Source organism: Bufo gargarizans, chromosome 10, assembly GCF_014858855.1.
Source record: "Bufo gargarizans isolate SCDJY-AF-19 chromosome 10, ASM1485885v1, whole genome shotgun sequence".
NCBI classification, from domain to species: domain Eukaryota; kingdom Metazoa; phylum Chordata; class Amphibia; order Anura; family Bufonidae; genus Bufo; species Bufo gargarizans.
Window position 1 is genome coordinate 113,501,690 of NC_058089.1, and position 17,484 is coordinate 113,519,173.

At 45.4% G+C, this 17,484-nt stretch overlaps 1 protein-coding gene across 1 annotated transcript in view; it reads right to left on the bottom strand.

The window, feature by feature from the left end:
• Positions 1-11,142: 11,142 nt before the first annotated feature.
• ZNF507 (zinc finger protein 507) overlaps positions 11,143-17,484 on the bottom strand; it is a 33,455-nt gene continuing 27,113 nt past the window's right edge. Inside the window, exons 4-6 of the mRNA XM_044270161.1 lie at positions 15,888-16,002; positions 14,195-14,329; positions 11,143-11,731 (exon numbers count right to left, since the gene is read on the bottom strand). Coding sequence (XP_044126096.1) covers positions 11,410-11,731; positions 14,195-14,329; positions 15,888-16,002 — 572 coding nt within the window. The 3' untranslated portion in view covers positions 11,143-11,409. The remainder of the gene's footprint in view (positions 11,732-14,194; positions 14,330-15,887; positions 16,003-17,484) is intronic.

The following is a 17,484-nucleotide window of genomic DNA, read 5'->3' on the forward strand; positions in this document are numbered from 1 at the left end:
GGAGTTTAAAAAATAAAAGCGCAAAAATGGAAAACCACCATGTCAGGAAGGGGTTAATGAACCCAGCCTAACCCCTGGGGATATGTATGGCTACACATGGAGAGGAGGATCTACACCTCTCCTCCCTCCACATCGGCTGGCTGAGAGGTGTGGGGCTCCTATCTGGAGCATGCTGCGCTATTTTGTGCGGTAAAATGGCGTGTTTTCTAATGGAAACCAGATGCCATTAAAGTCAATAGGGCCCATCAGGTGTTATACTTTTTCGTAATTTCAAGAAAACACCACTCCCATTATTCTGCTCCTATATTGCAGCAACATTACAGAAATAAAAGTGCCAGTGTGAGCCCAGCCTTACCGCTCCTCTAGGATGTAGTTACACAGGGACTGCTTCAACCTGGAATATCTCAGGCCGTATAGCACCTAGAGACAGGAGTCAGGTCTGGTTTTAAAAGCATTACCTGCAGATCTCACGGACCCGATTCTATGAGTTATACATTATCCTGACTACTTTTGATGTCAGCAGCGCGTAGCTCATTAAGAAAGTCAGGTGTGGTGAGCGGGCTCGGTGGGTATATAGGGTGTGTGATAGTCTGTCTGCACACATATCCCTCAGTGCGGTCATGGGTAAAAGGGCAATGTATCAGAGCTGCAAAGAGATGACTATTGGCTTTTGAGCACCTGGTGGAGGTATTTCTGAGACTGCGCAGTGTGTATTGTTCTCGTGCTGCCGTGGTGAAAGTTTATGGTGAGTGGACAAATGGCGCCATTGTGAATGAGCGACGTGGAAACTGCAGAGCACCACATGCCATTAATGTGAGAGGGTACAAGGGTGACTGACACACTACAGGGGGGCAGCTCAACGCCACTTTAAACCACAGGCTCCCAGACGTGTGTGTAAAACAGTGAACCCTACTGCATATGGGGCTCCGAATCAGAAGTTGCACCAGCAGAAAAGGCTTAAATTTTCACAGCTGTATCAGAATTGGACCTCCACTGATTAGCGAAGGGTTGTCTTCTCCATCTAGTCATGCTTTCTGCTTCTTGGAACGGATGGGTGTTGGTGCATCAGGCAAGAAACATCAGAGAACAAATACCCTGCAACCATTGCTGGAAGAACACAAGCTGGTGGTGGTAGCGTTATGGTCTGGGGAAGGTTTTCATGGTATTCTCTGGGCCACCCAACCATGCGGAAGGCACTCTCAGCTGATTTGTGTATAAATCCATCCTTGCAGATCACGTACACCCATACATGCCGATTGCCTTCCATGGGGCAGATGGCATCTTCAAGCAAGAAAATGTGACATGTCACACGGCTAGAAATTTCTGACATTGGTTGGAAGAGCATGACCAAGACTTCCTAGTACTACTCTGGCCTCCTAATTCCCCAGACTAGAACCCAGTAGAACATCTGAGGGATCCCCTCCAGCAGCTGTGGGGTGCAATGCAGTAAGTATGGCTCCAGATACCTGTGACAACCAACCAGGACCTTATCGAGTCACCCCCAACCCATCTAGCTGCTGTCCTTGCCGCAGCTGCTGCTCAGAATGTGACTTGACTGTGTATCTCAGGTTGTATGGTAGCTAGATTGGTCCATCTAGACCTGGCTCCTATCTCTAGGTGCTATACAGCCTGAGATACAGCTGTTAGTAGACTACTGAAAATTTCCACTGGCACTGGCCTCTCGCTGGAAATACCGGAAGATTGGTTATCTACCCGCCAGGTGGCAACCCTATTTAGCAGCAGTCTGATACCCTGCACCCAGACGATTGGCGAAGGTTGAATTTACATGCAGGAGATCTGAGAAAAGTTTTGCAACGTTTCATTTATCTGAATGGGGCTTGAAGAAATCTGTGCACATGCAACAAACAAGGCCCTTCAGATGCATAGAACAGAATTTCCGGGAATTTAACATGAAGAACACAGGCGATCATCTATTCATCGCTGCTCCCTTCCCTGACAGAGACGAAGTGTGATGTCCGCTGTGAAGCCATTCACTGGCCTCAGCACAGTGTCCCCGACCACAGAGGCGCAGCGGTCACATACTGAATGTGAACGGGCTCTAATTGGCGAGCGATACTTTGCATTCTCAGAAGACGCACAGGCTTAATTAAAATGTGTTTATTACCAAAATACAATATGAAAGTCAATATGTGACAAACTTTCTTGTAACGCAAAATAAATTATTCTAACATTTTACAGTATCTTCCATTGTAGTTGAAATAGTAAAGTTTTTTTTTTGTTGTTTTATTTTTACCTCCTTGCCCCGTACAGATACTGCCGCAGCTAGAAGACAGACAGTCTGGCGTCTTAAGGCGAGAAGGGCGTGAACATTTGGAGATATAATGTATCAAACAGGAGAAGCCATTACACTGTGTCAGTTTATGAGAGCAGAGAACTTTGGCTTATGGGGTGGGATACATTGTAGTGTTCCATGATCCTGCGGAGGAAATCACTGGATGGTAAAGACAAAAGTATCGAGAGCAGAGCACCATTATGTCTTATTCCTGGAAATGACAATGTACGATCGAGGGGCTAAAAGCAAACACAAGGTCTAGATGCCGACAGACAATCATTGAGCCAATTCCCCCTAAACAGTGAACAGGTCTAGTGGGAAGGGGATAAGCGGCACCGCTGATCTCTACAGAACACAAAGGGTCCTTTATCCCCTGACAGGACTGGGTGGAGAACCCTTGGCAGTACTTGAACAAACTACATTGTAGTGGATCAGAATCCGTTAAGAATCGTGTAATGTCTATGTCTGCTGTAAAGGGGATGTCCAAATGCTGATTGGTGAGGGTCCAACGCACCCCGACAATCGGCTGTTCGGCAGTAGCGTCCGCATCCAAACGGCAGGTCCCTCAATTGTGTAGGGACGGAGCTGGTTACCATTCATTACAATGGGAGCAGCGCTGCTGTGTAGCTCTGGCGCCTCTGCAGACCAGCTGGCCGTGGGGAGCGGGGTGTCCGGATAGTGATGGCCTATCCTGAGGATAGTACAGGGTTGGACAACCCCTTCATGCCACACAGATGACATCAAGCAGACCAGTGACTTACCACAAGGCTGATGTGAACAGAACCAATTTATAGGAACTCAAGGGGTTGTCAAGAGCACAAAAATGGCTGCTTTCTTCCAAAAACTGTGCCACACCTGTCTCTGGTATTGCAGCTGAGCCTCATTCACTTCAATGGGGATGAGCTGCAATACCAAACTGAACCCATGGGACCGGTGCGGTGCTGGTTCTGGAATACAGCGGCCATGTATTTCCAATTCTGGACAACTTCTGTAATCTATGGTTTGTGGATGCACTTTCTGGTATCCCACAAAGTGAACTATAGGGGAACCCAATTTTGGTAATGTCACCACAATACTAGGGCAGGGAACAGCAACCTCCGGCACTCCAGATGTTCTGAAACTACAACTCCCAGAATCCTCCTTTCACTTCTCTAAGAGTTACAAGAACAGCCAAGGAAGTGTGCATGCTGGGAGTTGTAGTTTCGCAGCAGCTGGAGTGTCAAAGGCTGCCGATTCTTGCTCGGGTTTATTCAGGAACTGCTACAAAAACCTCTAAAGTTGGTGCCACCTACAGGTTGCTATAAACACACCCAAAGACCAGAAAATATACATCATATCTAGCGTGTCTAGTTGTGCATTGACAACTACTCAATGTCCATTGTCCAAGTCAGAAAAGGAGGTTGTCCCACTAAAAGGGGGTTCTCAGAACTGGACAATCTCTGCTTGTTTTAAGAGTTCATTGACGGCAACCTAATCACAAAGTCCACCTAATGTGAATGAAGGGGCCTCCTGACTCTCCCACAGCAGCAGATGTCATGGCAGAGGAGGGTTCGATCTACTGATCCCAGGGAGAGGTGTCAGATACTGGCTTTCTACCCTTGGTCGAGCAGAGCATGCATGTGAATGACCAGCTTAAAAAGGACCTGTCACCTCTCCTGACATGTGTGTTTTAGTAGCCACTTGTAATAATAATTCTGGAGCATGTTTTATGATGATTCAGTGTAGTGCCGTTCTTCTCTTATTCCTGGATAGTGTCAGACTGTGCAGGGACAACTCCCCAACTGGTAACACCCATCTGAACCTTTATCAAACTTCTAGCAGGAATAAGAGAAGAATCATAAGAAAACATGCTCCAGAGTTATTATTGCATGGGGAATGCAAGTATCTACTAAAACAAACATTTTAGGAGCGCTGACAGGTCCTCTTTAACTGGAATAACCACTCTTAGGGTAAATACATGTTCAGGATTTCTGAAATCTGCAGGTGTTCGCAGGGAAATCCGTGCATCAATCCGCATCAATTGGTGCGGATTTCCTGTCCCCATCTCAGACAGGAAAAATAAAATAAATTGACATGCTGCGGATTTTATCTGCATCGTGTGCATGAAAATTTCTAATTCTCATAGAATACAATGTACAAATCCGCACGCAATCGTGATCGTGTGCATTTAGCCTAAAGGAAGTCTGAGAATATGTGCTACCGCTGCAGCCGACTTGCGTGACACTTCTGCAACTTAAAGCGATGCACCGCTGCAGTCCATAGGAATACACTGACTTGTCAGGCAGTGGCATGTCTGTGGCCCACAGGTATATAGTATATACTTAAAGGAGCTGAAGCCGGACATACCCCTCCATTTTCACCCCTCTCGCCCAGGGCAAGGGCTGTTTAGGTTTTTAAGGCTACTAGGCGGAGGCTTCCGCCTAGCATTGTTTCCGGTGACATCACCAGCTCTGATGGGCGGGATTTAGCGCTGCCCTAGACTGTTTACAGGCCTCCGCCAGCTTTCCCCATGGAGAGCCCGGTACATCACCGGATCTCCTAAAAAAAAAAAAAAAAAAAGCTTTTGCCCTGCGTGATTCAGCACAGGGCAAAGGATAGCATCCGATGCTCATATCAGGGGGAATGCCTGGGTTAAAATGTGGGTATGTCCGGGTTTAGCTCTGAACCCGGCCAACCCCTTTAAGTGTATCCCTGTGGGCAACAGACATGCCACTGCCTGACAAATCAGTGTATTCCTATGGACTGCAGCGGCGCTGCCTAGTCTGTGTCCCTGAAGTGAGAACAGGGCAGAATTATACAGGTCAGAAATGCATCAAAAGCAGAAAACAGTTACTTGTACGTGTCCCTCTTAACATCACCCACTGTACAGGTTTAATGGCGGACGACCTGAAAGCAACCAGAATACAGCTGTCATTTTTCTAAGGCAGACTGGAAAATGACAGTCGAGACCCAACCGGTTGCTGTGGGTCTCTCCTCCGCCATTGTTTGCACCAGGTTTCTTCCTGGACATAATTCCCCTCGCCCCTCTGTGCTTCTAGGTTCTTTCTCAATAGTCGTTCATATAAGTAATGTCTAGCGCAGATTTATAGAAAGCGCGTCATTTTACACGGGAGAACAAAGAAATAAAAACACTCAAAATACAAAGCCTTATACATTATAATACAGAGTACAAAAAAGAAATGCAGTTATATTACTAGTCAGTTATGAAACCCTAATAATAAATGTAGAGTAAGAAATGTGCAAAACTGTAATGAAAAACCCTGTGACGCTGTGCACATTGCGCCTGCACTTCTGGGGCAGTCATGGCGGTTTTAGTCTCCACATGATTGCAGCCTATGTCTACAGGGAAAACGTCCTTTGAGTAATTAGACATCAGAATGGCTGCTGCTAGCATGTGCAGGCAACAAGTACGGCGAAACTAAACTAAAGGCGACCGCCAAGTGGCCGACGTAGCAGTGCTGCAACCCCTGAGCTGTCAGATGTGACAGGCTTCATCTCCATCCAGCAGTCACACCATATGTCTGGCGAACCTTACTGGCAAGGCTGCCATAGCAATAGGGCTAAGATTCTAAGGCTGCCATATAGCTCGAGCCTAAAGTGGTTGCAAACTTTTGGAGAACTGTGCTTTCAAAATCCACCACAACGCTGTGGTTTTTCACTTTGGATGCTGCGGACCCACCAAGCGGCGGCTGTCTGTGCACCTCGTCCCTTCTTGGCATGGTCGCGGATTTAAACTGCTGACCCGCAAACTGCAGCGCTGCCTCCCACTGATAACAATGGGAGGCAGACATCACGCAGATGCCGCTGGCGTTTCGGTGTAGAGTCCACACCAAAATTCCACCATGTGAACGGGCCCTTGAAGTCCAAAGCTGGTGGTCTTAAGGTGACCATAGATCTTAGATTAGTTAGCTGAATGCTCGCTTGGTCGACAGCTATTCCTCCAGCCCCCATACACATGCACTCTCGGCTTGACCCCTGCATGTGGGAGAAAGGAATAAGCTACTGCCCCTCACATAGAATTGGCCATGCTAAAATTCAACAACCTTATCCCTTTCCCCCGACATTAACAGAGCCGGGAAGCCCCCATATACATTGGATAGTGGGCACCGAAATTGACGGGCTCAGCCAACCTTCATCTAATCTGTTTGACCACCTCATGTCCACAGCAGACACATTCAGGGCCATGTCTGTCAAGGATCAGGTGCCACCAGCAGCCGATCGCTCCTGCCATTGGCTATGGACAACCCCTTTAAGATGTAAACTGCAAAGGCCAGTACAAGACCCTGAACAGATACCTGTGAAACTACTACACCAGCTGTTACTCTTATCGGCCCAAGCGGAATATTGAAGATAGATATATATATATATATATATATATATTTTTTGCCATAATTCCTATTTAATACGTCACTATGAATGAACTTGGAGATAGCACCACTGAGAAAATGCATCAGGACTCTCCGCCGATGACGACTGTGAAATGACATATAAATACTTAATAATAAATAGGTAAGAAAAACAACACACCGGGCATAATACTAAAAAAATAGATATTTTAAAAGGACTATACAAAAAAATAATAATATATAAACATGCTAGAAATGGAGGATTAGACGGCATTGGCTGCTAGCACAATGAATATCCAAACTGCAGTCCGCCCAAAGCGCTGCACAGAATTATAGAGGATCCCCGCCCCAAACGGGCGACACATTACTGAATTACACCGCTATTAATTCTTTTCACCGCCAGAGATGTTTGCATTTTTCGATATTTGATTGGTGGGGTCTGACTCCTGGCGTGCTGCAGCCTCCTCGCAGTATACCAAGCACAGCGCCTTACATTGGATAGTGGCTGTGCTTGGTATTGCAGCTCAATCCCATTCACTTGAACAGTGCACACAGAGGCCATGTAAATGATAGATGCATTCACTGCTGGACCCCCACCAATCAGATACTAACGATCTATCCTGAGGATAAGTCATCAATATACAAGTCCCGGAAAACCCCTTTTAAGTACATGTAACGGTCGCCGTCTATGTTCACTGGCAGGAAGAAGCGCATACTAAGGATTATATCGCTTGTTCAATCCCTTCAATTTTATGCCGACTACCCCACCTCCAGACACCTGTACAGATCAAAATAAGGAGGGGGAAAAATTATATTTCTTACAATAACTTCCTCAGATTCTGTCACCTTAAGACATAATGCAGATGCATTTTACACTCCACCTCATATAGACGCCCCTTACCCCCTGCAATTCTACGGAACTTGGATCCCCATAGGGTCCGGCTGCTGTGTTCACAACACGGACGATTAAACTGTGCTGCATTATGGTCGTCTCACTTCGGCCTAAATTTACACGACATAACATATATAAAAAAAAGCTAATAGAACGGCGCTATTTCTTCATACTTAACCTATACACTTTTGGTGAGCCGCTAGCACGTGTGTATTAAAGCATTGCGTGCATTTTATACATAGACCCCAGCAGACGCATATGGCTTACAAATATCCCACATTTCATCTCTTTGTAGGTTCTGAGCAGTCTAAGTACCCCCCCCCAGAAAAAAAAATAATAATAAAAAAAAAAAAATGAACAAGCTCAGCTGCCTACAAATACAAATAAAGCAGAATATGATATACACGGCATACATGCTGAAATAAATTACCATACGATCGACAAAGAAAAAATTATGGCGAACTGCGGTGAAATGAGTGAAGCTCGTTAAACGACAGAATAATGCTATGAAACGAAATGCAGATGCAAATTTTAGCACTAAGCAGATAGATGGGTCTATAAAGATGATGGCATCTTAAAGGGCATGAGTCAGGGCTTAAATGAGCTTTCTGTTTGCAGGATATTGGATTTCAACTGTACTGGTGTAGCACTGCCGTCCCTTTAAAGGTTTTCCCTGCAGAGAAGCACCTTCGGGGTGGCACTGTGCAGAGAAAACTAAGGAGGGACACAGTCATACACTTTAACAGTCTGCCATTCATTATCAGGATCATCAAGGTCCCTTAAAGGGCACCTGTCAGCAGATTTGTACCCATGACACTGGCTGACCTGTTACATGTGCACTTGGCAGCTGAAGACATCAGTGTTGGTCTCATGTTCATATGCGCCCGCACTGCTGAGAAAAATGATGTTTTAAAATATGCAAATGAGACATTAGGGGCAACGGGGGCGTTGCCATTACACCTAGAGGCTCTGGTCTCTCTGCAAATGCCGCGCCCTCTGCACTTTGACAGGACCAGGCAGTGTAATCATTATCACACCTGGCCATGTCAAAGTGCAGAGATTTCAGCAGTTGCAGAGAGAGCAGAGCCTCTAAGTGTAAAGGCAACACCCCCGTTGCTCCTAGAGGCTCATTTGCATATATTACAACATTTTTCTCAGCAATGCGGGCGCATATGAACATGGGAGCAACACAGATGCCTTCCGATGCCAAGCGCACATGTAACAGGTCAGCCGGTGTCATAGGTACAAATCTGCTGACAGATGCCCTTAACAGAGATTAAAGTGATGGCATATCCTAGCAATATTCCATCACTTTATAGGAATGCCGCTTTAATATGGGGTATATGTAATAGATTGGAGTATCCCTTCCAACAACGGTCCATGTGACGGCTGCATTTCTCGAGCTGACCAGAACTGCACCATGCGAGTATGGGACAGCAGACCCACAGTCGGGCTGGAACTCACAGCATCATAAATCGCTTTAATGCAGTAAGTTTGGGCCGTGGTCGGACTGGGAAATGCAGCCGTCACACAGACCACATTACGCGGACTGCACAAGCTCATGCGACACCCTCCCGTCTAGGGGGTCCCTAACAGTAGCAAGTAAAATTACATATTTCTAAACTGGTACAATCCTGACTAGCAACCAGCAGCTCTTATCTGACAAAAAACATCCAAATGCAATCAGATTTCACCAGGTGACACCCCCCCCCCCCCCCATATACGTGCCCACCGAATGAGTACAATGATCCCCATGATGTCCCTAAAATGCTACCTGGGTTAATGCTCCGGATGATTTAGGGGCTCCGCTTGCTTGGCTACATGTCATTCATATGACTAAGCACATGATGCTCATCTCAGGATATTGTTTTATAGAAAAATAGGTTCCATCCTGAGGACCAAATACATGGGATCCATGTTTGACTATTTCAAGACTCTGAAAGAGGCTGAAGAGGTCTGTGCCGTTTACCCCAACTCTAAATCCTGTAATATGGGGAGTCCACGGTCTCTGGGAAACAAGGCTATCTATAGAAGACTTATTCACTTCCATGCGTCTGGTGATTCTCACTGGCTCAAGACACAAGCGGCAGATCCATATCCATCACCGTCCGTCTTTTGTGATGCACAACACATAAGTGACCAGGTAAAGTAGCTATACACTATATGTACATTGCAATGGCTGCAAAAAATCTATATACACAATCCAGTACTGAGAAAGCTGTAAAAATATAACGGGTCACTGCGGTCACCAACCTTCTCAAACGTCCGGCAAATGTATGTGACGTAAAGAGAAAATCCAGCTTCTGTGAGCTCTGAACCTCATGGAGTTCACTACAGCTTTGCTTACAGGTTTCCATCATGGTTAATCCCTTGACAAAGGTCCATCAAATCAACGGGACTTTGTTTTAAGGGGTATTCCCATCTCTAGGTCAGACCCTAACTTTATCAGTGGGGGTCCATGCTCTGGAACTCCCTCAGATCCTGACAATGAAAGGGCTGCAATGGTGATTTGGTGCAGTCTCTTCTTAGCTTTTCCCGATTACCGAGCTGTGCGGGGAATGGCAGCCCAGACCCATTCATCTGAATAGAGCTGCGCTGCCGATCCCTTGTACAGCCGGGTGATCGGTGCAGGAAAGACGGTGAAAGGGGCTCAGTGGTAGACCAGCGCTCCTTTGTTTTCAGAGCCTGTGGGGCTCCCAGTGTTCAGACCCCCACTGACCATAAAGTGATGGAATTATCCTTACGATGCCATCACTTTATCAGATGGGTACACACCTGTAAGTAGTTTTGCCAGAGGTATCCACTAATGGATAAGGTGCAGAAACCTAATGCTAAGTTACCTGAGCCCTTGTACCTGGATTTTCACTTTAAAATGTACTTTTTTGTTTTTTTACGCTTAACGTGCGCCCTCATCCGTTATCATCGCTCCTCCACAAAAATTCATCTGCAATTGTGTAGCCTTAATGCATACTAGAGACTACATGCGTCCATATAAGAAGTATAACTGGAAGGAAACACAGCCATTCCCACCTCTAGCGTCTTTTCCTTTTCTAAACCCATTCCTGCATCTGTCAAATTGCAATAGAACTTAAAAAAACGTTCAATTCATTTTGAGGCAGCGGATCCTAAGGACTGAAGGGTCTCCCATCAAAGAACCCTTTGTTTTCCATTAAGGAACATAATATAGAATAAGCCTAACCCAGAAATGTCTCCATTGTAACAAATAATAAATTCTACAAGGAAAATAAAAAACACTTAGGCCCCTTTCACACGAGTGAGTTTTCCGTGCGGGTGCAATGCGTGATGTGAACACATAGCACCCGCACTGAATCCGGACCCATTCACTTCAATGGGTCTGTGTACATGAGCTATTTTTAACGCATCAGTTCTGCGTTGCGTGAAAAACGCAGCATGTTGTATATTCTGCGGGTTTTTTTTGCAGCCCTGGCCTCATAGAAGTAAATGGGGCTTCAGTGAAAAACGCATTGCATCCGCAAGCAAGTGCGGGTGCGATGAGTTTTTCAATGATGGTTGCTAAGAGATGTAGTTTGTAAACCTTCAGTTTTTTATCATGCGCATGAAAAATGCATCAAAACGCATTGCACCCACGCTGAAAAAACTGAACGCAATTGCAGACAAAACTGACTGAACTTGCTTGCAAAATGGTGCGAGTTTCACTGAATGCATCCGGACCTAATCCGTCACGCTCGTGTGAAAGGGGCCGAAAAGTGATGAAATGACTCGGTGACATGCGTCACACTCCAGGATGACCAGTGGTACCTTCTTATCTATAGTACGTGCCCTTTTATTTTTGTAAAAAAAAAAATTCATAGACTTCATGAGGAAACAGGCTTCAGGTCTGGTGGACGAGCCCCTCTTCAGGACGTGGCCTCGGATTTATTCAGTATGATGTTAATGATTTCTCCCTCGTGTGCTTTCATGTGCTCCATAAGAAGTTCTTTGCTTGTGGACTCGAAGCCGCAGATGCAGCAGCAGAAGAGCAGGACGCACAGTTCTGTATCGGGCCGGAGCTGGCTCTGCAGTTTCTCAGTGTCGTACAAGCTCTGACGCACAATATTCACCTTCTGGTTTTCTATGTAGGTTACTTCCGGGGCTGCGTGAATAGCAGAAATCACTCCATCACTGTCCAACCTCACACTCTGCTCTTCTATTCTGTTCTTCGAGGGCTCTGTCTGTATCCTAAAATGACAAAGTGCAATACATGGCAGACAAGGTGGATATGTTAATGCAGGTATACTCCGTAACACCCACGCTGTACTAGGCCTTAAAGGGGTTGTCTAGTTTCAGGAGGAAGCTGTACAGCACATGCAATCTGTCTGCAGTAAGTATAGATTGGTACTTACCCCCCGCTCCATCGCCGTGGTTCTCCTGACACAGGGCTCTTTATTTGGCTGCAGAAGTGATCTCACGTTCACAACATGAGACCACTAGAGCAAATCACTGGCCTCTTCGGTGCAATGCTGAGGCCAATGATTGGCTGCAGCAGTCGTAACCACAGCAGAGAGCTGTCGTGGGAGCTGTCAGGTACATAACATTCTATCCTTTATTGCAAGTGGATCACATGTTGTTCCGTTTCCTCCTGAAACAGGACAATCCCTTTAATATCCTAATTTTTTATTTTTTTTGCATGGACTGATTAAACAGCATGAACTTTATTTTCTCAGTTGGTGATTTTATTTCTTTTACCAATATTGGCATTTTATTGTGCGACAAGACACCATTGTTTATATTCTATAAGGGTGCATTCACACGACCATATAAATGGATCCGCATCCACGGGTGTGGACCCATTCATTTCAATGGGGTCGCAAAAGATGTGTGCTGTCCGCATCCGTTGTTCCGTTCCACGGCCCCACAAAAAATATGGAGCATGTCCTATTCTTGTCCGCAGCTGCGGACAAGAATAGGCATTCTCTATATAGTGCCGGCCATGTGTGGTCAGCAAAATGCGGAACACAATCTGCAATTTGCAGACCGCAAAACACTTACGGTCGTGTGAATGCACTCTTATTCAGATTCCATATTATTTATTTATATTTTTGGAGGGGAAGGGGGCTGTTTGCTGTCACTGCTTTATGAGAATGATTTCGTTGGAACCATTTTGGGGTACATAAGACTTTTCATTCAGTTTTTTTGGAGGCAAGACAAAGAAAACTAGCAATATTGGCTTTTTTTATGGTTGCTGAATAAACAACCAATCCTTCTTATTGTATGGGTTGTTAGGAACGCTATAGACAGGGCCTAATAAAAGTGTATGTAGATTGCTGACAGGAGGGCAATCGTTAGGCTCCTGGCTGCCTAAGCAACCCATGGTTACCATGCTATGGCACCACAGGGGTGCCAAGGGGTGAGGGAGCCACAGTCCTCCATCTAGCCACTGAGATGCCATAGGATCGGGGTTAATTCGATTCTGACCGTTCTAGCAAGGTGTCAGTTGTTTGTTGCAGTTGACTTTGGATAGAGCAGGCACAAGTCCTGGGCCTATGTCATTACCGCGGCATGGTGCAGGTAGGTTTTATAGTCAACTAGCAGAAAGACCCGGCTTTGCACGGGTATATTTAATCTATTTAATTTGTTTGTGTGTGTCGTTATATTGACAGTATCCCCCATAACAGTGACCTCTACAGCACCCCGCCCATCCCCTTAACTTTGACCTTTACAGCAGCCTGCCCCTTTAACAGTGAACTCCACAGTCTCCCAACCCCTTAACACTGACCCCCTCACAGTGCCCCGCCACTTTAAAATGGGACCTCCACAGCAGCCCATCCGCTTAACTTAGACCTACACAGCAGCCCACCCCTTTAACAGTTTCACAGCACCCCACTCCCTTGACATGGACCACCTCAAGGGCCCGCCCCTTTAACACTGACCTCACAGTACCCTGCTGCCTTAACAGTGACCTCAACGGAAGTTGCCTCTTTAATAGTGGCCCCTGCCCCCTTAACAGGGACCTCCACAGGGCACTGCCCCTTTAATGCTAGGGCTACATCTGTCGCGCAACATTTTATCTCAACAATTTTTATAATGATAGTCTATGGTGTTGCACTGCGACATGCTGCGAGTGCGACACGACTGATTTTTCTGCAACTGTCGCAGCATGTCACATGTCGCAGTGCAACACCATAGACCATCATTATAAAAATTGCCGCGCGACACATGTAGCAGTGTAGTTGTGCCCTGTGTGTGGTGCGACTTATTGTCGTCGTGTAGCCCTAGCCTAAAGCTGACCTACAGCAATGAAGGAAAATGGCTGGGTTGTTATGGAAACCTGGAGTAAAACTGCGTATATGTGGAGACTAAGAGCCTGCGAGCGTCTATTGGCTGATAAGGGACATGTGACCGTGTCTATGGCAGTTGGAATATGAAGAGAAAGATCTGCAGGCTTGTATTGGCTAATGCAGGTAATTTTTGGGGAATATCTCAGGAACGGTACGTCCTAGAGACCCGAGACCCCCACAGGGATGTGTATACAAAGCTTCGTTGAAATCGATGGTTGAGTTTTTGAGTGATCGCAGAACATACATACATATACATACACATATATATATATATATATATATATATATATAGATAGATGAAGATGATGGAAGATATGTAAATAGTTGACCGATTTACAGTCCTTTATGCATTTACTGAACATACCGACTACTCTGAGACATTGCCTCGTTGATTGCCTTATTCACTTGCTCGTAATTGTAGTTCTGGTCGCTGGCATGCTTCCACATGTGGGATTTTAACGAGGGAGGATGACTGCACACATAGCCGCAAAGCGAGCACCTAAAAAAGAAGAAACGGATGAAACTTCACTATAAAGAAAAAAACAATACGAGGATCTCTGCTCGCTGTCCATGAATGGAAATGTTCTTGTTTGCATTCAGGGCCAGTCACTTGAAGGTGTTCTGCCATTCCCCTGCATAAACACAGCAGCCACCATAACCACTCTTACTCGATTGCTGCCGAAACAAGATGTCAGGGCCATGTTTTCCATTTTGCACGAGTAACGCTCAATCATGAACAGTTCCCAAAGCTTCTGATCTACTCTCTGTTTCAATTTCTCTGCATTTTTAATATTCCTTCTTGCTGACAATGAACCCTTCCCAATATGTAGAAAAAAAAGCCTCCGTTTAGGATGTTATTATAACGCTAAGTGAACACGTTCCGAGTATTTGTCAGGAAAGCTTTCTGCGCATATGCCAAAGGAAGCCATATGCCCTCATTTCTGATGTATGCCACTGCGCGGCTATGCAACAGTATACGGAGATATATGTCAGGGACTACTCACAACATAAATCAGATGGACTTTTAAATTTTTGACCGTATTTTTGGTCTGCATCCAATCCACATGGGGTTCAGATGCGGACCCATTAATTTCTACAGGGCCGCAAAAAACGTGGACAGCACATGGATGTCATCTGTATGCTGTTCTCATCCATGTGGCTGTTCCGCAAATTATAGAACATGTCCTATGCTTGTCGATTTTGTGGACAAGAATAGGCATTTCTATAAAAGGGACCAAAAATAACACATAATGCACATGGCCGGTATCTATACTTTGCGGATCCGCGGTTTGCGGCCTGCAAAACTCATATGGTTGAGTGCATGAGGGCTAAAAACACATATTGCACCATGCGCTTCCAGCTACACAGACTGTATATGCCAAATGTATCCATAGGGCTCCATTCACCTGACCTTCTTCTGGACAGTATATGGTGGTATATTATTATTTTTTTCACATGTGCAACATTGTAGTACACTACAGATTCCATACAAAGGTATACAGTAAAAAACGCATACTTTTCTCACAATGGGAGCCTATTACCAGTGTATGCCTATACAATGAGCTACAATGCAGCCTGACGCCAAACGTATGTCATGAGATCTTCTTGACATAAGCTCTTAATGTAATGTGAACAGAGCCTTAGATTATTTTGGAGACTCTACATAAAGAGTGTTATTTTTTTTTTCTCTTCATCATCGCGGTCCTTGTGATTCTTTTGATTAACACAGTCACAATGGCGAGTTGGGATTTCAGATTTCTTTCAAAGTGGATGACTACATAACTATGTAAGTAATAGTCAGGTCGTTGCGAGATAAAACATGGAAATGATGCGGAGAATGGGTGGCCTGGGAAAAATGCATTTACATAAAATTCCACCCAAGCCGTGTGATAACTCAGTCAACGCCTTCCGTGAGATACTTGTTATTTTAATAAACACGCCTGTCTCTCTCGGTGTCTCGTCTGGGTCCCTAGGCAGGTGCACGCACTCCATCACCTGGACGGATTAAAGAGGAAAGAGCCGCAAATTCCGCTGCCGCGCGACGTAAATTCACGTACCTGTACGGTTTGTCAGAGTTGTGAATCCTTCTGTGGTTTCTCACGCCGACGTATGTGGAGCTGGTGTAGCTGCACACGTCACATCGATACAACTTCGAGATGCTTGATTTGTGATCTTGAAGGAGAAAGTTGTAAAAATAAAATAACACAATGATAATCTGGTATTGTAGCAAGCCGCGCTCTCACCGTGCAAAGAGTTTAGGTGAAAAACAATTATTACAAAGAAATAACACTTCCCCGGTCGCTTTTTACGAGAGATATAAACAAGTCGGTAGTTTGCAGCAATGCTAATGGAAAAGGTTTATTACACTTGAAATATCTAGGAATGTTTTAATGTGTTTGGAAACAGAGGAGAAAAAGCTTGTGAATTACAGCAACCTATTCTTAGATTGGTAGAAGTAGTGCAGGTAAAAAGCTGCTGCGGTCGGTAACATATAGGGGAGCATTTCTCAAACCGGGGTCCCACGCAGCAATCTATGGACCAAATGCTGGGACCCCCAGTGATCACAATATAGGGGTCCGGAGATCCCTGAATGAACTGCCAGCTAGACTACACTCACACAACAGTGAAAAAAATGGTCTTGAAAACAGACACACTATCGGTTTTTTATGGCCATTTTTCAATCTGAAATCCATTAGAAACAGAAGAATTATATTGGCTTTTTTTTTTATCCCAACTTCTGCAGTGGCCTCAGTATACAGAATGTCCCCTGGACATCAAATCCCCCACTATTATTAAAAGGGGTCGTCTCACTTCAGCAAATAATATTTATCATGTAGACAAAGTGAATATAAGGCACTTACTAATATATTGCGATTGTCCATATTGCCTCCTTTGCTGGCTGGATACATTTTTCCATCACATTATACACTGCTCGTGTCCAGGGGTTACGACCACCCTGCAATCCAGCAGCGGCGTCCGTGCTTGCACGCTATAGGAAAAAACCACCAGCTATGTTTGCTCCTGCAGTCCTGACCACCAGAGAGGTAAAACGCTTTTTCCTATAGTGTGCAAGCACGACCACTGCTGCTGGATTGCAGGGTGGTCGTAACCATGGAAACAAGCAGCCTACTATGTGATGGAAAAATAAATCAAGCCAGCAAAGGAGACAATATGGACAATCACAATACAGTAGTAAGCGCCTGATATTGACTTTCTCTACATTTTAAATGCTACTTGCTGAATTGACACAACCCCTTTAATGCTCTTCAGGATTAATGCCCCATTAGGGCCCCCAGTATTATTCACTCCCCCATTATTGTCTCCCAGTACTAGTAATGCCCCCCAATACTATTCATTCCCTCATCAGTGCCCCCCACTATTATTAATACCCCCAGTATGCTAGTGGGAAAAAAAAAAAAAACCTTCACCCCCCTGCACACACAGGAAACTCGCTCCTCAATAACGGCGCAGGACCTGCCCTCTAAGCATGCTGATTATTGCACCAGTTTTTAATGGCGGTTAGACAAAAAGGTGACCACTGATTTCAATGGAGTCCATCTGGCGGCCTTGATGTATGCCCTGCCCCCCTTTGACACCCCTGGGGTGCCATCGGTGAGTCGCTTAGGCAGCCAGAGGACGAACTATTCAATGGCA